This window comes from Thermobia domestica, chromosome 18, assembly GCF_964235325.1.
Source record: "Thermobia domestica chromosome 18, izTheDome1.hap1.1, whole genome shotgun sequence".
NCBI lineage: Eukaryota > Metazoa > Arthropoda > Insecta > Zygentoma > Lepismatidae > Thermobia > Thermobia domestica.
In genome coordinates, this window is record NC_137471.1 from 68,272,380 (window position 1) to 68,295,099 (window position 22,720).

General features: G+C 37.6%; 1 protein-coding gene across 1 annotated transcript in view; it reads right to left on the reverse strand.

Moving 5' to 3' along the window:
• Positions 1-10,282, reverse strand: part of LOC145674988 (protein APCDD1-like) — a 94,719-nt gene extending 84,437 nt beyond the window's left edge. Inside the window, exon 1 of the mRNA XM_081745327.1 lies at positions 9,826-10,282. Coding sequence (XP_081601453.1) covers positions 9,826-9,883 — 58 coding nt within the window. The 5' untranslated portion in view covers positions 9,884-10,282. The remainder of the gene's footprint in view (positions 1-9,825) is intronic.
• Positions 10,283-22,720: the final 12,438 nt, after the last annotated feature.

A 22,720-nucleotide genomic window follows, 5' to 3' on the forward strand; every position in this document is an offset into this window, starting at 1 on the left:
ACAACCAGTAGAAATCGATTTTTCTACTTATATCTAACGGTGTCCATGAGACGAGACAAAATGAGAAATTACATTTTCTCGTCTCGTTTCGATTCTCGGGAAACTCTTCCAATTTTATCTCGAAATTTCTCTAGTTTCGTTTTGTAAATATATATATATACACAAAGTTTGTGCCTAGATTTTCTTCATAATTTTGTCTACAAGTTGTTACAATCCTTTCGCGTCACAAAAAAATCCACAAAAGCCGTCATATAACAACATTTAAACCACATTTATTACTGAAGAACACTATGTAATGACTTGTGTATCTTTAAACATTGATAAACGTTCATCATTGTGTTCACATAAACACTTTATCAATTTATTTTGAGATCTAAAATTTCGGTGAACTAGTGTTGTCCTCGAGACTCGAGGAATTTCTATTCTCGTCTCGTAAACGAGACAAGAAGTATCGTATTTATCATCTCATCTCGAATTTGAAAATACATTTCTTGCCTCGATTCCCTTGTCATTTTCGAGACGAGACGAGCCATCTCTCGTCTCATAGGAAGCACAACTTATGACCTGCAAACGGGATCTCCTGTGGGACATTTCTCGGGATTTTCACTTGATAATCACATAGACCGGGTATCAAAATATTGGTCCGTGACAGGCATATCCTGTTGAAATTCCAGAAGGTTTACGCAACATATATAATGGTACTTTCCGTGACGAGTCAGTTCCAAATCTCGTTTCGAGGTAACACTAAATGTCTATACTAGGGATGGCCAAAATTTTCCGGAATCGGAAATTTCACTTTCCGGATTTTGTAAAAATCCCGGATTTCGGACAATTCCGGAATTCAGAAAAATCCAGAATTTTTCCGAAATCTAGAATTTTCTAAATTCCAGAATTTTTCCAAAATCTGGAATTTTCTAAATTCCAAATTTTTTCCGAAATCTGGATTTTTTCCGATTTTACTTTCCGGATTCCGGAAAGTAACAATTTCGGAATTGGTTATCTCTACCATGAAAACTGCTTGTCAAGTAATGACACCTTGACACCTTCTTTGGAACAATAAAAACTCTATGGTAATATTTGCTGATTCAATGATCTTATCTACTTGAGGTAAGATCATTGTAACAATATTTTTACCTAACTTTTGACCCTATGGCATATCCCATATTTACTGATACAACCATCTTATTTACCATATAGAAAATATTGAATGACACATTTGAATTCCGATGTCAAATGGCAATTCTTGGATTTTTACTGTCGGGAAATGCTAAGAAACCATCTTTCTCTGAATCTCAACTTCAGTAATGCAAAAGAAGGAACCAAGTTACTTCACAATATTATTTAGTGTTGCCCACGAAATGAAATATTTCTCGTGTTTTCTCGTTTCTCATCTCGATACGAGATGAAAGTGCATTCGAGACGAGACGAAATGGGAAAATTATCTAGTCTCGTGAACAACACTAGTTTACCAAAATCTTGGATCTCAAACACTGTTTCAGAGTTACATGACTAATAGTAAACAGGAAAAAGAAAACTATACATTCATAGCCAGGGGTAAAATTGAGGGGGGACGCGAGGGACAACGTTCCACCACTTCCAGAAAACATCTATGACGTCCCTCCAGTTCCTAAAAATTTACAATTAGCAAAGATGGGACCGCGTGACGTAAATCGTCTCCCTACCTTTTCAGATCCACTTTTACACCCTGGAAAGAGGGATTGCACAAATACAATGAAAAGCATTTATCAATGCAAGTCATTAGATCAAAATTAGAATATTGTTCTACTATATGGACTCCCAATAATAAAAAATACTCTCAAGAAATAGAAAGCATTCAAACGAAATTCTTGAAAACGCTTACATACAAAAAAACTATCCCAAATATTTTTCCTACAATGATTTAGTAAAAGCTTTTAATTTTCAAACTTTAGAAAAAAGAAGATGGATGTTGGACTTGTTATTCTTATACAAGTTATTAAATAATAATATTGATTGTATGGAGTTGGTCTCGAAAATATTATTACGGATTCCCACTTGCAAAACCAGAACAGAGAATATAGGTACATTTTATTGTGCGAAAGCCAGAAGCAATATATTATTTAAATCCCCTATGTGGAGGCTGTGTACGTTATACAATGACACTGTAAATAAGTTTGATAAAGTGGATGTATTTAGTTTATCAGAAAACAGGTTCCGATCATATGTAAAACAAGAAATTTTCTATAGAAATAATTAAGAATTTTATGTATGTAACATTTACTGTATGTACACAACACTATAATTGGGCACTAAGCCTGTTGTGTTGTATATTAAATAAATAAATAAAATAAATTACACAATATCCTCCAATAATAATATATTGTTTAAAGGTTGTTATATTACAGTCTTCGTGGATCTTTTGTCACGCGGAAGAATTTTAGTAACTTCTAGATAAAATTAAGAAAAAAAATCAGGGCATAAATTTTGTACATAAATTTACAAAATGAGACGAGATGAAAAAAGCTTCATCAAGAATTAAGAGGCCTCATCCCGGCGAAATTAAAATACCGCTAGTTTTACAATAATTATGTGATATCTTCAAATAGATAAAAGATAATTGAAATGTGGAACAAGAGCGCCCTAGACAATATTATTTTGCGTGAGGTACCGTTATCACAAGTCACCTAGTAGCTTTCCGTTTTCAGCCGTTTAGAAACGCGAAAATAAATGCCGATTTTCAAAATGGCTCGAAATCGAAAGCAGATAAGTGAGTCGTGATAACGGTATCTTACGTAAAATAATATTGTCTTAGGGTGCTCTTGTTCCACATTTCGATTATTTTTTATCTATTTGAAGATATCACATAATTACTGTAAAATTAGCGGTATTTTAATTTCGCCGGAATGAGGCCTCTTAAGACAACACATAATTCTTCAAGAATCGAGATGAGACGAGAAAACCTTGTTTCTCGTCTCGTGGAGAACACTATTTGTAATCAGTGACGTATCTTGAGAAAAGTTACACCTGTATTTTTTTTTTATTTTTTTTTATCCCTGCAAGTTAAGGGAAAGAAACCATCACTCAACTTCAGAAAGCTATTGACAAGAATTATTAGTATACTAGGTTAAGTTTTCGCTTCATTCCGTAGTTTGCAGCGATAAATTCATATTTTTTACTGCTGTGATTTATTTCAAAAGTTGTCACTGCTCGTAACTGTTACTTAAAACAATGTCACGTGTTGCCCTAAGTGGCTATTTACGTTACGCTTCTTCCCAAAACTGATACGTTTTGGAAGAGCAAACGAATGATGATAAAAGAATTAATGAAAAAAGAATATGGGAAAGAACGGGAGCTAATCTAGAAAACACAGACGTTGTTCACTACAAACTAGAGTTGTTTAAACTCGTGAGCCCTGGTCTGTTGCTCAATCGGCCTCGAGCTCGAGAAATCATCATGAGTTCATGTGAACACGAGTTTTATAAATAGATATAGTATACTCGTGTGAGCAGGAGTCATGTAAATGGGTACTAGATATTAAGCCCATGTGAGCACAAGTTCTGTAAGTAGATAATAAGCCCGGGTGAGCACACATCTTGTAAGCAGGTAGAAAGCCCGTGTGACGTAAGTATATAGTGAGTCCGTGTGAGTACAAATTTTATAAGTAGATAGTAAGCCTGAATGAGCACGAGTCCTGTAAGTAGATAGTGATTCCGTGTGAGCACGTCCTGTGAGTAGAGAGAAAGCCCGTGTGACCACAAGTCCTGTGAGTAGAGAGAAAGCCCGTGTGACCATGAGTCCTATAAGTAGATAATAAGCCTCTGTAAGCACCAGTCCTGTAAGCATACAGTAATCCCGTGTGAGCACGAGTCCTGGAAGTATATAGTAAACCCATGTGAGCACGGTCTTATAAGTGGACAGTGAGTCAAGTCCGAGCTAGCACCAGGTCCAGTGAAGTTAGCAAGCACAAACACAACCGACTACTGTTCTCATTGAGGACAGTGAGTCCGATTCTTTAGTAAGCACGAGTCTCATTAAGGAAAACGAGTCTGAGCTCGAGTGCAATTGCATGACTCTCATTGATATTAGTAAGCACAAGCCCCTTTCAGAGTAGTGACCATGAGTCTGAAAATCTAGGTAACCATCGATTACAAAATGACCACCTCTGCTACAAACTAACATAGTCTGCGATCGAACAAGACTTTGCACCAGAGAGAAACCTTCTACTGCGAGTTATCTTCCTCTGCTTTCAAGTGCTGAAGAAACCAAAGAAAAACTCAACTGTCCACGGGCTCCTCAATTCTTATTATTCGAGTGCTTGGTTTCGTCTTGCATATTATGTGTGAATGTATTCGCTGATTCAAATCCTGGGAGGATTATCATGTATCCGAAATATCGGATAGTCTAAAAAAATATCGAGCCTTTTGCACACGAGTTGACGTTAGTATCCCAACCCTTAGGATATCCCAACCCTTAGAATCGCAGCGGGTAAGGCCTAACGTCATTGGGTACCTGATAATCCACGTTAGTAAATGTGGAAAAAGTGCTGAATTTTTTACAATCAGAAGTAACGTATTGCGTTGTGAAAATGGGTGAACTTTCCGCAAAACTGCGCCACATTTTATAACATAATTCGATAAAGGTGCAAACGCTGCGCAGGCCCGTGAAGAAATTTGTGCTACTTATGGACAAGATGCGTTATCAAAAGTAATAGCCGAAATATGATACCCTCCTTTAGAAATATCGATGTCCAAAATTCTCCTCCAGTGGGTGACAAATGAAATGATCTAAATATCTATTATCAAACAGGTTAAAACATTTGGAGAAAGCTGGCTGCAAAAACATCCACGTTTGGGTTCTACATGATATGACTCGATTGAATTTCTATCTGCGAATCTCTACTGAAACGTATCGAACTCGAGCTATTTGTGAAGCGGTTGATCACAAGTAATGAAAGACGGAAAATCTACGACAGCAATGTGCGATAAAAATCGTAATTGAAGCGAGGAGAGGCTACAGAATCTATGCCAAATCCCTCACTGAAGCCAAGGAAGGTTATGTTGTGTGTTTTGTGGGCTTAGAAGGGCAACGTGCATCACAAGCTACTGCCGCCTGGTAGAATGATAGACTCGGATCTGTACCGTCGACAATTTGCGCAAGTGTACCTAACAATTTTTTTTAAAAAAGCCGCTAAAATTTGTCAACTGAAAGGGTGTTGTATACCACGCTAAAACCACCATATCGCATACATCTTTAGCAACCCAACAGAAATTAAGAGAACTTGGCTGGGAAATTTTAATGCATCCAATATATATATATATATATCCCAGACATTGTACTGTCAGACTATAATTTGTTTCAGCCTCTGCAGAACTTTGTGAATGGTGCTAAGTTAGTTCCAAAAGAGGTCTGTGAAAACTACGCATCACAATTTTTTGACCATAAACGACAAAAGTTCTATAGCGACAGGATGCTGCCGGAAAAATGGCAAAAAGCTATCAAATAAAATGGTGCATGTGGTTTCATGATGTTACTTTCTAATCATAATAAATGCATTTTCAATTTTGTCCGTCAAAGGTTCCATATTTTCTAGACAACCTCATATATCTGAAGAAGTAGTGGATAGGGTATCGCTTTCATAGTAGGAATCACGGATAAAGGCCTGCACGGATAAAATAATTCATCCGCATCTGTATCCCATCTGCAAAAGTTTAATCTACAGCCGCGTTTGCAACATCCCTTATCTTCTCGGTGGGGGTCACTCGATCGAAAATAGTGTAAAAGTTTTCTTACGTCAGTAATCCTGAGTGAGGTTTTCCTCATTCACAACAGGCAAATCCGGGATGGTACCTAACATAGAGGTCTCAGGCCACTTCTTTCCTTTCCCAATCCTGTCTTCCTTTCCTCAGATAGTGTGATAGCTGAGGGACATCATTCCTCAAACGTGAAGGGCTAACATGGCCATAGATGCCTAAAACACAGAAATCTAATTCCTAATCCTAATCCTAGTGACGGCCTAACATGACCACAGATGCCGAAAGCCCAGAAATCTAATTCCTAATCCTAATCCTAGTGACGGCCTAACATGATCATAGATGCCGGAAACCCAGAAATCTAATTCCTAATCATAATCATAGTGACGGCCTAACATGGCCTTAGATGCCGAAAACCCAGAAATCTAATTCCTAATCCAAATTCTAGTGACGGCCTAACATGGCCATAGATGCCAAAAACCCAGAAATCTAATTCCTAATCCTAATCCTAGTGACGGCCTAACATGGCCATAGATGCCGAAAGCCCAGAAAACTAATTCCTAATCCTAATCCTAGTGACGCCCTAACATGGCCATAGATGCCGAAAGCACAGGAATCTAATTTCTAACCCTAATATTAATGACGGCCTAACATGGCCATAGATGCCGAAAACCCAGAAATCTAATTCCTAATCCAAATTCTAGTGACGGCCTAACATGGCCACAGATGCCGAAAGCCCAGAAATCTAATTCCTAATCCTAATCCTAGTGACGGCCTAACATGGCCATAGATGCCGAAAGCTCAGAAATCTAATTCCTAACCCTAATCCTAGTGACAGCCTAACATGGCCATAGATGCCGAAATCCCAGAAATCTAATTCCTAACCCTAATCCTAGTGACGGCCTAACATGGCCATAGACGCTGAAATCTAATTCCTAATCTTAATCCTAGTGACGGCCTAACATGGCCATAGATGAAGAAATCCCAGAAATCTAATTCCTAATCCTAATCCTAGTGACGGCCTAACATGGCCATAAATGTTGAAATCCCAGAAATCTAATTCATAATGCTAATCCTAGGGACGGCCTAACATGGCCATAAATACCGAAATCCTAGAAATCTAATTCCTAATCCTAATTCTAGTGACGGCCTAACGTGGCCATAGATGCCGAAAGCCCAGAAATCTAATTCCTACTCCTAAGATCCCTGTCCAGCGTTCACCTCTGGTGCTTGGGGTCCCGGGTTCGATCCCAGCACCCGCCAAGTGAACTTTGTGGTGGACAAACACCGTGCTCGGGGGTTTTCTCGGGGTTCTCCCGTTTCCTCCCACTTTCTTCATTCCACCATTTCACTCATCTCTCATAATCACCGTCTCCTTTAGCCTAACCGGCATAACCGTGGGACGTAAAACTCGAAGATTTCATTTCATTTTTCTCTTTCAATTGGTTTAACATTTTTCCATTCTTCCCTATCCTGAGCTAGACCTTTCATTTTTATGTACTGTTTCTTCCCTACATTTTGTATTATTTCGTCCGCATATTTGAATCGCGATGTTCTACCTTCTTCTATCATTTCCAATATCCTTTTATTTGACACTTTATTCACCATTCTTTCCCGACTTATCCACGTAGAAGGTTTCAAACATCGTAACTATAAAAGTACCTCCTTTCCGGTTCTATGATAAGATGTCAACAATATTCAAGATAAACATTAAATACACATCCCTTCCGATTGTAAGTCTACTAGGCATTGTTTTAAAAAATGCATTGCAGGAAAACCATGCAAACTTACTATAAAATTAATATCAATAATAACATTCATACTTCCGTAAGGTTGTCTTAAATGCAGATGGTTATTGAAAGAAAATTGTCAAATTTATATTATGGTCAGTGGCGGATCCAGGGGGCGATCACCCCCCCCCCGAAGAGGAAACTTTTCTTTTATTTTATGTATAAATAAAACCCATCCTAGAGTTTGGAGCTTTTAAAAGTAGCTCTAAGTAGCAGTATTACAACCCACCGCTCCCCCCAGAAGTCCGTCCTGGATCCGCCCCTAATTATAGTATTCCTCACACAAATTCAAACCACAAGCTCGAAGTAACAGGAAGAAGGGAAGGTCCGAAGATGGGACAGAAAGACAAGATCAGAGATGGTCAGAGGTATGGGGAGAGGATGCCCAGGAGAGAAAAGAGTGGAGAAAAACAATTAAATATGGGAACGTCGAACCCATATAAACATGGAAAAAGGCAGAAATAAAATGAAATCTATGAGTTTTACATCCCATGATTATGCCGAATAGGCTAAAGCAGACGGTGATTATGAGAAATGAATGAAATGGTGGAATGAAGAAAGTGGGAGGAAACGGGAGAGAACGGAGAAAACCCACGTACACGGTGTTTGTCTACCACAAAGTTCACTTGGTGCGACCTGGGATCAAACCAGGGACCCCATGTGCCAGAGCTGAACGCCCTACCACCGCGGCCTCCGGAAAAAGGTAGAGGCAAAGATTATTATTGTATTTCTTTTGTTCAGAACACAGAGCTGAAAAGGAAATAAGAAATCCTTGAGACAGAAAAACATGGCGCTTCAAGCTAACTCAAATTAAAATCATGTAGGAGATACGGTGGCTCAGTGGTAGAGCGCTTGTCTCTAATACGTGGGGTTCCTGGTTCGATCTCCGGCGTAGTACATTGGTGGTGAAAATATCGTGTTTATGAGTTTTCTAGGAGTACTCCCGTTTCCTTCCACATCCTCATTCCAGCAATTATTCCATCATCATTCACTTGCTTTGATCACCCATATCCCTTAGCCTAACGGGCATAATTGGCGGGACGTTAGACTGAAAGATTTCATTTTCACTTGAAATAAAAATTGTATTAACATTTCTAATTTCTTATGGGAATTTAAAAAGAAATGAAAAATTATAGGAAACATAATTTTCCGTTGCCGGATTTTTGTGCCAAAAAGGTAATCATGCTTTTAACACAAGAAATCAATAATTAACAGTGCTTCGAAGAACAAATACGAAATTTTTATTTGTTCATGAGCATCCACATTAGGGCAATGCTGGATCAGTGGTAGAGTCCTTAACTCCGGTACTAGAAGTTTCTGGTTCGATCCGAAAGCATATCAGTTTGTGGTGGACATCATCTCCATGGATTATCTATGGGTTCGTCTGTTTCCTCCCATATTCTCATCTTCACTAATTATTTTGTAATTATTCACTTCTATTAATCATTCGTTCCCATTAGCCTAAAGGACATAATCTTGGGAAATTAAAACAAAAATGAATATTCGCAATTTTATCCACCATCCATAAAGTGAACAAATACTCGTTCTTCACACGGGTAGAATATGTTTCATTTTGGACATAGAGGGCTGAATTCGAATTTAAAACTGCATCGGAAGTGTCACTATTCATCTCAGCGATTCCGAAAACTGGGATTCGACACTAATATCGGTCATTTTCGATCATTCTTAAATCTCTCTCCTCTCCTCTTCCCTAAGTTGCACCTTCAAAGTGAAATGATAAAGTACATCCCAGACTTGAATCTCATCTACGTTGAAAATTTGATCGAGATTGTCGGGTGGTTTAAGAGGAAGCCACAAACATAGTAACCTTCATTTTTATATATAGGTTTATAGATATAGATTCGCAAAATACTAGGTTGTTGCGGGCAGACTTCTACCCACTTCTATAATGAATTGTCTCAGTGGTAGGGCGTTTTCCCCTGTTAGATGGGGTTCATGATTCGATCCTGGCCAAGTAAATTTGTGGTGGGCAACATCGTACCCGTGGCTCTTCTTTGGGTACTCCCCGTTTCCTCCTACTCTCTCATTCTACCAATTCATCCATCATCTTTCACTTGCTTTAATCATCGTCTCTCTTAGCCTTAGTCTAAAAACGTGGGACGTTAAATTGAAAGATTTTTACAATAAATCGAACACTGCCGAATCGACCAAAAAACTCAACACTGAAGTTGGTCTTAATAATGTAATAATTTGCAGTTCGCAATATTTTTAAACTGTAAAAAATTACAACTTACTTTAACCATTCATACATATTGAAATTTAAATTATAATCGTGTAATACTTACCTAATAAAAGATGAAATATGAAAACAAGTTGAACGGATGACAAGCAGGAACAATCCATCAGAAAGACACAATTTTGAGGGAAAAAAAAGAAAATTAAAAGAGCACACAAGTTAGTAAAGATGTTAATTGTAAAAAGACTTCGAATGTTTTTCTTAAACTAACAACGCACTAGTTGAAAAACCAAACATGTCTTTTGTGTGTCTCAACTTGATTGTTTGAGGTAAAATTCCTTCCATCTCGGAACTCCTCCTGTTTGGAACGTGTTTGGAGACTTCCCGTGGAGAGCGTCACTTGCTCCTTCTGCACTTGGTGAAGGCTTCAGCCCGAATGTGGAAATGCGCGCCGCTCCGCTTCCCATTTCGTTCTCTGCTTTTATGTATGATGTGTCCCTGTGAATCGTTAGGATGTGTGGTTTTCTTTCTCCACACACAAACACATACACAGTTGCAGTTCCATTCACAGAAGGTCGCCAACTAAAAATGTCATAATGGAAATATATTGTTTTGCTTTCCCCTGCTAGTTACGCATCACTAATCAGTGGTGTTGTGAGCTGCTAGAGGAGCCCTTCCAAATAGTAGTATACAGGACCCGATCAGCACAACCTACAGGATTCTATGCTATAATTCCAACCCCACCCCCATCAACAAAAAGTAAAGTAATTTCATATATATTTCTACTTATCGAATTTGAAGGTACCCTTGTTGCTATTTCCATTCTTTGGTAATACACGAAGAGGAAAACTAAAAATTTTGATTGACTTCGTTGTAAATTACGACAAAATTGTCTCAAATAGCATGTGCAAAATCCCATCAACGGGGAGGGGGGAAGTCTAACTCCCAAGCTCGCGTTGTTTTAGAATATTTGTATACTAATCTTTAAACCCTTTGCGCTCAAGTGTCGACTGTAGGCCGACATGGTAATTTCGCAACGTTTGCACTTCTTTGTCTTACCTCGATTGACTTATTATTATTATTATTATTATTATTATTATTATATTATTATTATTATTATTATTATTATTATTATTATTATTATTATTATTATTAACATCGTATTTCTTTGTTTCGTTTCCATAATAGCTGGCAAGAGTATTTGAACTCAAGCCCGTGACAAATATCTTGGCATTTCAGCTAAACGAATAAAACGCAAGCTCTGACGCGACGTTGCCAAGTGAGAAAGGGGTGTGGCTATGGCTTGGCTAAGTAGAAGAACTACAGCGCGATCAGGTGGCAGGGAGTGAATGTATGCAAAATAAATGTGGCAATACCGCAGCCCTCTCATTTGCTAGTAGCATTTAAAAGAAACTTGGAGCGCCACCTTCAAACGCCAAGATGTTTGTCACGCCGTTTAGTTCATACTTGGAACTGTCGCGGCCACGAACGGTCTCAAGGGGATATCTTAGACCTTCGTGGTGGACTGGTAGGATTCTCAGTGTTAGAAAGTTGTAAACACCGATTCTATCATTTGCATTTAAAGAACAATGAATAGTTTGTTCACGCTCCCAAGTAAGCTCTGATAGAAGTCAAAATATAGGTTTTATATACACGAGCGCTTAACTAATTTATGGGCGTACTGACAGGGTGTGAAGACACCGATATAGAGAACGATAGCCAAGACAAACAAGTATTTATATACCGCCAGAGGATAGTTATATCACAACAAGAATAATTCATGTAAGGGCCACTATTTATGTGGGCCAGGGTTCGAATCTCAATGTAGCCACCAATTTATGCCAGCGGGTACATATCCCAACGATTCAGTTATCAAATTATGTGCGTGACGCGAGGTATCGCATGTCACAGGCCGACAACAATTATGTCGCGCGTGCACATTCCACCAATCTGTCACCAAAGTATGTCTTGGTGGAGGAGGTTGTTATTAGTACAATAATAATGAACAATAGCAAGAGGTAGCCTTGAAAAAGGCTGTTTATATTGGGACTTCAAATTAGTCCTTGTCAAAGAAGAGCTATGCAGCTCGGATGATAGATGGTTAAATAACATACAATTTCAATAACAACCGAGTGAAGGCGCAAAGGCGCAGATGTCCATCTCAAGCAAACAGGCTATCGAATGACCACTCGTCAAGGGGACAGCTTTAGGGTCCCGGAACAATACAGATAACAAAAGCAAGGCGGTTTTTGGTCAGAATGAGGACGAGTGAGGTCAGTACGCAAAAGAACAATAATTACGAGTATTAAGATATCAGCGAGAAGGCGTCAGCGAGTTGGAATACCACTGCTATCAGCCAATTCAGAATACTTAGCAAATTAGCATATCAAAACTTATTATATCATTACAATTAAACACGAGATTACTGCTCGAATTAAAAGAGATCTAGGAAATCAAAAGTAATTAGCAATTCACACAAACGATATTTAAGCAACAAAAGGTTTCAAAGTAATTTTGAAACTACTTGGGAGGTGATCCCCTTTACAGTTAAGCGACTTGATGAAAAGATAATGCAAATGACAGTTACATGAAAATATTAATTAAACAGTGATAACCCACCTGAGGTCCGTGGTCCTACCTCCAGGCACTCCAAGTCGAGATGGGACGACTCCGGGGTTATCTTCGACGTTGCTGTAGCCGTTTCGTACGCACCAGGTAGCACAATCACTTAAAAGCACTAAAAACACTATTACGATAAAAATTCTCACTTGTACCTCGAGCGGCTGAAATACAAGAGCAGGATAGACGGACGATGATCAGGACTTCATGTAAGACAAGGTCGTCACTGAGCTTCGTACGGGATTAGAAGTCTTCGGAATATTTGGGACTTCGCACAGGCTGGTCTTCTCCTGGATGGATGATGGAATAGAGGTGAGACGAATGGTGAATGCAGTTCCCAGATTCGAACTACGTCCAACAGGATTTCATTCCACAGGTCATCTGCCTTCTCCAGTAGACTACAACATGGGCACGTCGATACGAGGCGTTAATATAGATATTGAGAAAGATTATGAAACGTTCACCAAAAGGAAGTATTGAGATTGTTTTTGGAATGACGTAAACAACGCAAGTTCGAGTTAGGAAGAATTTTATTAGCTGGCTCGAATAAGTCCGTGGACTTGATACATTACAGGATGACTTTCCTACATGAGGTCTTCGATAGATACGTAACTCAGCGTTAGCACAGGTTAACGAGTATTGTTTTAGGAAGCATTTAGGTACACAAAAGTTGAATTAATGAGAGATCTTAAAGAGATCCTTGTAGAGCTAAAGTTCAGATTAGGTAAGCAGAATTTGAGTAGTAATAACTAAGTTTGTAGGTTGACTGTATACTCACAGTGAGAACAGAGGTACTGTCCAGTTGAGCACTTAAGGTGGAATTAGTGATAACACACACTGCTCGTCTCCAATGATGGATCTTTATGAAATGTCCGTGGTGGAAGGAATACCGTCCTTACGCCGTATGATGGAAGTTAACAGTCACTGCTGACACAATAGCACAAGTCGGTGAGGGATGTAACAAAGTTTCTCCCGACCGAAGAACGGGCTATAACAAGAGTGTCAACGTTCCGGCGTAGTTCCAAGTTAGACTGTGGACGATAAGTCCATGCCGTGGAGTTTGATGGAACTTTACCCGAAGGAAGCAACAAGCGGGAACTTGTGCCACTTCTAAAGGTGATCGGAATTCCCCCGAAGGGGGCAACGGGCGGAGGCCCGCGCCTCTTCGAAAACTCGATGATGATCCCCCGAATTGACGAATTGACTAATTCTACTTCTTACTTTTTGTTTGACCTTATCATTTTCACACGGCACTAGGGTAGGGACGTGTGAAGGCAGGGGTAAGTCAGGGTTTTACCTGATTGGATTTCGAATTATTTATTAAACGAATTTAAGTTTCTGCGACTGCGTAAGCAGGCGGAGGGCGTATCCTAAAAGCTTCCTGTACATGGAAAAATTTATTGATACAAAAACCTTGATAACCTGAGAAGGTTAACATTTGACCTCATGTGTACAAAGAGTCAATTTTGGTTACAGATAGTACAATTTACTGAGACAATTTTAATTACACCGTGACTCTCCAGACACATTATATTTTCAATAAAATTTCAAGAGTTCAAAAGTTCAAACTTTGCAAGTGTGCTTTAAAAATTAACGACTTATGTCTGTGACAATTTATATTACTAAAACGTCCAAAACAGAGTGAATAATCAAATTTATAATCGAACACTTGTGGTCGTATTACGGGAAGATGAGACTCTGTGTCATAGTTATTGAATATATGGTTGACTAACAAAATAACCTTTTTAACCTTTAAGTTAACTAAACGAATTTCATATTAATTCTGTCGTTTCTATTTATTTAAGATTTTGATAACCAAAAAGTAGGAATCTATTACTTTCCTGTATAAGAAAAATATTATCTTCTCTAGACGAGAAAGGTTATAGTTTAACTGATTCCTGAGCAGACAGTCAGCTGGCTGGGAGGGATGAAGCAGACATAGTATTTCATCCAACAAAAAAAATAAAGACAGCTGGAAGGAACTTGAATGCGCGAAGAGAATGACTAACATTTCCCTGCTCTCTCGTTCTTCCTTGTTTTAAGATTTAAGGAAAAAAAATAAACTTGTCTACGCAATTAGAAAAATAATTGTCGTTAATTGTTTGAGTAATTGTGGAGTGTGGCAAAAATTTTGGCGCCAATTGAGATGGCGCGTGTGGCACACTACAGTCGACGCCCCTTAAGGAAAAAAAAATTTAGTTTGCTCCGACAAATCTAAACATTTTTTTTTTTTACTTAGGGCTAATGGCAAAATAAATTTTCAGAGTTGGCAACACTTTCATGTTAAATGAGTTTTTACTTTGGGTTGGCAACATTGACTTTACCTATGGTAGGTCGCAACACTGTTGTATGTTCGAGCAATACTACATACTAAGGTTAATTAAAATTGAAATAGAACATACCCTAACTCAATATAAGAGAACTCATATAGTATATAGTGACAATTTCATAATAAGTACATAAAACTAAGAAATGACACGATTAGTGAACTTTAAACTACATGATTGGATCATAAACTCAATGATGCTAATCAATACGCTATACCTATAGACATTTACAAAGTATGTATATGAGCTTAAACTAAATGCATTAATTCTTTAAACCTTTATAACTTTTCTCCATATGTACCTTAAAATTTTACATGTAAATTTAAATGATATTCCTTTTAAGAATAATTTCCAAAATTATTAAGATTTTCTGACAAATGTGCTTATAGAATAAAAATAATATGAGACCAAATAATTTGTATGCGATAGCAATATCGAATTGTATTCGCAAAGATACAAAAACAAAAGGAAACAGAATTACCAAATTCTTGTTTATCTACAGAACCATAATAAGGAAGTAGACACATAGTTGACCTTACTGAACCCAAACAAACCATTAAGGGATAAGGGATGAACTTGACCTACTTTTTAGACTCTACGGTACATTTTCTTTTTAACTTTTTCTTTTTCTTTTAAAAAAAAGAACTACCCTAAACCATTAACACATTCAGCTTGGCCTCGAGCTGAAATATAATATTTTCTACAGAGGGGTGAAACCACAGAAGATGAAAGAATTCAAGAATCTGTATATAGACGTATATATATATATTCTTCAGCTACACAACTAACCTTTGAGATTTTTTTTTTTTTTAAACTGTTTCTTGTCCTTACGTTAACGGAACCATTCTATTTGGAAACAGATGTTTCGAGATTGTACCTTTTACACATATGACTAATATATTGTAATCGTAAATTATAGCTACCTTTTAGATGTACGTTTAACCAATTAATGATGCAGATTATCATTGCCTTGAATTAGACAGAATACTATTGTCACACTTTTATTCTTATATAATTAATATAAACGTACGAGGTATTATAGACCTCCTGATTTGAAACATTATCGTTTTCAATACGATTATTATTAGCATGGATGTTGTTGGCAACATCAGTATTAATACTATTATTACTAGCAACAATGTTATGGTGGCTATTTCTTATGCATTTTGTTACTTTAATTATTTCGAATTTATAGCTACAAGCGTTAGTTTTATCAGTTTGTATCAATTGTTATAGAAATGGATAATGAATCCTTTATAATTGGTTTACAAAATGGCAAAGCTTACGAAATAACATGAAAATTAATTCTCTCACAGAAAGAGTTTTAGAGTACAGGTAAAAGACCTTTTGTACATTTATATGGGAAATATAAAATCACTATGCCACAATGATATTATGAAGATACAGAGCAAGAAATTACAGATATGAAAAATATAAGCTATTTATGCGTTAGGATCTTATGAATCCGTTAAATGATGCATAAGTAAGTTAAGTAAGTTACTTGTTACTTCAATTATGTTAGCTTACGAGTCATTAAGGAGATTTTTGAACAACAAACAATAGATAGCTCTAAAATTAATTAACATACTGACTTCTAGTATGGTTGAAATAATTATATTCTTTGCGCGTGGGACGCAAGTTGCACAATTTTTGTTTAAATAGAGTATTCTAGAAAGGGATGATGATGCCTTTCGTACTAATGACTCAACATAAATAAATCCACGAAAGTTTCATGATTAGGCAATTCATAGACACTTCTCGCTTGAAATAGTAATATTCGAGTTATAATTGAACATTTACAATTAGCGATAAAATACTAATGTTTTTAATTCACTAATAGCTAATTAATGTGAGCTCGTCCACGCTACTGGACTAGATGAGCGGTTAGAAGACCTTTAAACTATCATAATATTTCTATATGTATTGCCTATAAATAAGTATACAGATTACCTTAAAAGCTTTTTCAACACATTATAACTACATTGTTAACAAGCATAGACGATTATTTGAATCAATATGAGGTTTTCAATTAATCGGCATCAGATATGGGTACTTAATCATACTAAATTCATACATTTTTCATCCTTATTTAAGGGCACAAATAATACACAATTATATCGCTACACTGGAATTTCTTACTAAAATTCGCTTTACAATTAACCTCTAGATTAAATGATTTTCATTTACATATGGCGAGAGCTCGAGAATCCTTAAGTCACTGCTGTAGATCAAACAATTGATCTTCAAATAACAAATTAACGATAATTAAACTTCGGATGAGAGAGTTTTACATTAAGATTTTCCTTTTTGAGAGGGGCGGCTTGGCTTTTTTGAATGAGATTGGATGACTTGTTACGTTTAGTAATAATTGCATGAATTCCATTAGCAATTTTTAGGCGTCTGATTTTAACGCAGAAAAAGATAATAATGGCTTAATTTAGTAGAACATTTAGACAAATACACAATTAACTCGGCCGTGGGCAACTTTACTAGGCTTTCTGGTGCGGACAACCTTTTACTCAAGGAAGAAGGAATGGAACTGGTCATTGGTGCTCCTAGATAACTAATACGTAATGAAATAACACATAATACTAACTTCAATATACCTGAAAGATTTTCTCGCTTGACACTAACCTTGGAGCGGATGGCGCTCGGAATTACTTTCATTCAACAGAAAACTTACTCAGTATAGCAGGCCTGTTCAGAAGGGGCTGCTTATTAGCACTTTTACCACATTTACATATTTCTGCAAAGGAAACAAGACACTTGGCCTCCTTTTCCCTTGCTTTTATTCGCCTTTTAATCGCATTTTTGCCTTCTGGGAGAAGACAGAGGGGCTGCAAGAAGATGCGCCCAGGTCGGTAAATTTACGGACCTATTGAATCAACATAAGCATGGCTGGACCTAGACTGACGCAAAGAGGTGTGGTCACTCCGAAAAGATGACGACAGCTGTTTTACGCGAGTAGGCAGCAATTCGCAATCGCTATTTCGAGGACAGTTCGAAGGTACTGTCAATAGCAATTTAGCACAAAAGGGAGATATGTATTCTACATATCAAACGCAATCTATAAGAATTTCTTCAAGATGCGAGGGGATTACTACTTAACCCAAAACACTACAATTGAAAATTAGCGAGATTATAAATTGAGCGGAAGCACCTGAGTTTGATGATTACGTCACATGGGCTGACGACATTTTTACGTCCGACACAGTTGCAATTAGATTTTCGAATTATTACTTTTCATATTACTTTGATATTATACGGCCATTGCAATACAAAGATATTTAACTAGAGCAGTATACAACATTTTCATTAAATAATAGGTTTCAATATTCCTGAACAAACATACATGAATGCACGCAATTTCTCAATTCATGTCTAATAATACTCATAAATGGATACATTTTCCTTGAAAAGTTCTACGTTTGCCGTGAGGTTTAGATAGCTTCTGTTTTTGGAAACGATTAAAAACGCTAAATCGTTGTACAACTTCAAAGATTTCAAAGGGTCATCCGTTTTGACACATTTAACTAAACGCAAATCAATAAGAGTTGATTCTAGGTGTTTGACAACAAGATTTTTGGCGACTAGCGGTAATAAAGCAACAATTTGTATTCTCGGATTCGGACCAGAGAATGCGAAAAGAACTGAAGGTCGTAACTCTTCATGATACTCAATTAAATTGGAGAGATAATGTAAAGACATGGTTTTGATGCCGTGAAATATAATTTCTGAACTATTCGCTAGGCTAGTCTGGAAATGTAATTCATACCATTTTCGGAATCGTAAGCCGCTTAGATTTTGAACAATTTCCTCTTGTTCTGTTAATCCGTAAGTGGGATTAAACAATTCAAATTTAGGCAAAACTGAACGTTGCGCAAGTAGGTACTTAAATGAAGAATCTTGCATGAGAACTTCGTCTTCTTTATAGACAGGGTAATACAATTTATGATGTCCAAACATTTTGACAAACTAATTTTTTTTTTCTCTCTCTCTACTAAACTACTGAAATACGAACGAGTGACGAATAAATGAACGAACGAGTGGATATCGTCACATACATAAAACAAATTGACTTTCTCTCTATGGTCAATGACTTAAGTAATTAAGTTTTACATGAATCAAATAACTGCAATTAACTTGATGAGTTAAGAATTCTCACGCCTCCGTTTTTCTTTACTACTACTATTATACCTTCTTATTAATGTTACTAGGAAGAAGAAAGAAACTTCACCAGTTGAAAGAAAACAGATCGTTCTTCGAAAGGTTGCGGAGGGAAACAAGTATTTCGTTCCGCTATTTCGCTTTTTTTTTTTTACAGCCGTGGGTTGACGGCGAACGCAAAAGGAAAGGCTTTCTGTCCAAAAGATTGAAAACTTCCTGTCGCGGTCAATTTTCTATCCTATTTTCTTTCTAGGTGTGAACCTTCTTTGATCTTGTTTTTCTTTATTTACAACTACCACGGGGGGGGGGGGGGGTTTGGAGATTAAACGAACAAGATGTTTCTGTGAGTGTTATCTTAGCTTAAAAAGATTGGAACAATAAGTTCTGCAATGAAACTATACCTAACTCTCTTTTTAAATTTGTAAAAGAATGTAAGATTACGTTTACGTCAACAAAGCAAAATGAGAGATTTGTTGTGTCTCTACCAAACAACTATCTTGTGATTTAAAAATGAACAAAATCTTTTGAATTAGGTGTGCAAACTATTCAAAAACACACAACTTAACTTGATTTACTTTGAAACACACTTTCCTTAAATTTTAACTAAAATTACAAGATTAAATCAACACAGTATAACAATTTACAAGATAGATTAAACTTTTCGCTATCACAAGCTGTTACCAAAATTTACCAAAATTAACAGAATTTACTCTTGTGAAGCGGGTTCGCATGTCACGCGCTGCCACCATTTAATGTCGCGGCGGTGACATATCCCTTCCGCTTGCCACCAATTCTGTCGCGGCCACGAACGGTCTCAAGGGGATATCTTAGACCTTCGTGGTGGACTGGTAGGATTCTCAGTGTTAGAAAGTTGTAAACACCGATTCTATCATTTGCATTTAAAGAACAATGAATAGTTTGTTCACGCTCCCAAGTAAGCTCTGATAGAAGTCAAAATATAGGTTTTATATACACGAGCGCTTAACTAATTTATGGGCGTACTGACAGGGTGTGAAGACACCGATATAGAGAACGATAGCCAAGACAAACAAGTATTTATATACCGCCAGAGGATAGTTATATCACAACAAGAATAATTCATGTAAGGGCCACTATTTATGTGGGCCAGGGTTCGAATCTCAATGTAGCCACCAATTTATGCCAGCGGGTACATATCCCAACGATTCAGTTATCAAATTATGTGCGTGACGCGAGGTATCGCATGTCACAGGCCGACAACAATTATGTCGCGCGTGCACATTCCACCAATCTGTCACCAAAGTATGTCTTGGTGGAGGAGGTTGTTATTAGTACAATAATAATGAACAATAGCAAGAGGTAGCCTTGAAAAAGGCTGTTTATATTGGGACTTCAAATTAGTCCTTGTCAAAGAAGAGCTATGCAGCTCGGATGATAGATGGTTAAATAACATACAATTTCAATAACAACCGAGTGAAGGCGCAAAGGCGCAGATGTCCATCTCAAGCAAACAGGCTATCGAATGACCACTCGTCAAGGGGACAGCTTTAGGGTCCCGGAACAATACAGATAACAAAAGCAAGGCGGTTTTTGGTCAGAATGAGGACGAGTGAGGTCAGTACGCAAAAGAACAATAATTACGAGTATTAAGATATCAGCGAGAAGGCGTCAGCGAGTTGGAATACCACTGCTATCAGCCAATTCAGAATACTTAGCAAATTAGCATATCAAAACTTATTATATCATTACAATTAAACACGAGATTACTGCTCGAATTAAAAGAGATCTAGGAAATCAAAAGTAATTAGCAATTCACACAAACGATATTTAAGCAACAAAAGGTTTCAAAGTAATTTTGAAACTACTTGGGAGGTGATCCCCTTTACAGTTAAGCGACTTGATGAAAAGATAATGCAAATGACAGTTACATGAAAATATTAATTAAACAGTGATAACCCACCTGAGGTCCGTGGTCCTACCTCCAGGCACTCCAAGTCGAGATGGGACGACTCCGGGGTTATCTTCGACGTTGCTGTAGCCGTTTCGTACGCACCAGGTAGCACAATCACTTAAAAGCACTAAAAACACTATTACGATAAAAATTCTCACTTGTACCTCGAGCGGCTGAAATACAAGAGCAGGATAGACGGACGATGATCAGGACTTCATGTAAGACAAGGTCGTCACTGAGCTTCGTACGGGATTAGAAGTCTTCGGAATATTTGGGACTTCGCACAGGCTGGTCTTCTCCTGGATGGATGATGGAATAGAGGTGAGACGAATGGTGAATGCAGTTCCCAGATTCGAACTACGTCCAACAGGATTTCATTCCACAGGTCATCTGCCTTCTCCAGTAGACTACAACATGGGCACGTCGATACGAGGCGTTAATATAGATATTGAGAAAGATTATGAAACGTTCACCAAAAGGAAGTATTGAGATTGTTTTTGGAATGACGTAAACAACGCAAGTTCGAGTTAGGAAGAATTTTATTAGCTGGCTCGAATAAGTCCGTGGACTTGATACATTACAGGATGACTTTCCTACATGAGGTCTTCGATAGATACGTAACTCAGCGTTAGCACAGGTTAACGAGTATTGTTTTAGGAAGCATTTAGGTACACAAAAGTTGAATTAATGAGAGATCTTAAAGAGATCCTTGTAGAGCTAAAGTTCAGATTAGGTAAGCAGAATTTGAGTAGTAATAACTAAGTTTGTAGGTTGACTGTATACTCACAGTGAGAACAGAGGTACTGTCCAGTTGAGCACTTAAGGTGGAATTAGTGATAACACACACTGCTCGTCTCCAATGATGGATCTTTATGAAATGTCCGTGGTGGAAGGAATACCGTCCTTACGCCGTATGATGGAAGTTAACAGTCACTGCTGACACAATAGCACAAGTCGGTGAGGGATGTAACAAAGTTTCTCCCGACCGAAGAACGGGCTATAACAAGAGTGTCAACGTTCCGGCGTAGTTCCAAGTTAGACTGTGGACGATAAGTCCATGCCGTGGAGTTTGATGGAACTTTACCCGAAGGAAGCAACAAGCGGGAACTTGTGCCACTTCTAAAGGTGATCGGAATTCCCCCGAAGGGGGCAACGGGCGGAGGCCCGCGCCTCTTCGAAAACTCGATGATGATCCCCCGAATTGACGAATTGACTAATTCTACTTCTTACTTTTTGTTTGACCTTATCATTTTCACACGGCACTAGGGTAGGGACGTGTGAAGGCAGGGGTAAGTCAGGGTTTTACCTGATTGGATTTCGAATTATTTATTAAACGAATTTAAGTTTCTGCGACTGCGTAAGCAGGCGGAGGGCGTATCCTAAAAGCTTCCTGTACATGGAAAAATTTATTGATACAAAAACCTTGATAACCTGAGAAGGTTAACATTTGACCTCATGTGTACAAAGAGTCAATTTTGGTTACAGATAGTACAATTTACTGAGACAATTTTAATTACACCGTGACTCTCCAGACACATTATATTTTCAATAAAATTTCAAGAGTTCAAAAGTTCAAACTTTGCAAGTGTGCTTTAAAAATTAACGACTTATGTCTGTGACAATTTATATTACTAAAACGTCCAAAACAGAGTGAATAATCAAATTTATAATCGAACACTTGTGGTCGTATTACGGGAAGATGAGACTCTGTGTCATAGTTATTGAATATATGGTTGACTAACAAAATAACCTTTTTAACCTTTAAGTTAACTAAACGAATTTCATATTAATTCTGTCGTTTCTATTTATTTAAGATTTTGATAACCAAAAAGTAGGAATCTATTACTTTCCTGTATAAGAAAAATATTATCTTCTCTAGACGAGAAAGGTTATAGTTTAACTGATTCCTGAGCAGACAGTCAGCTGGCTGGGAGGGATGAAGCAGACATAGTATTTCATCC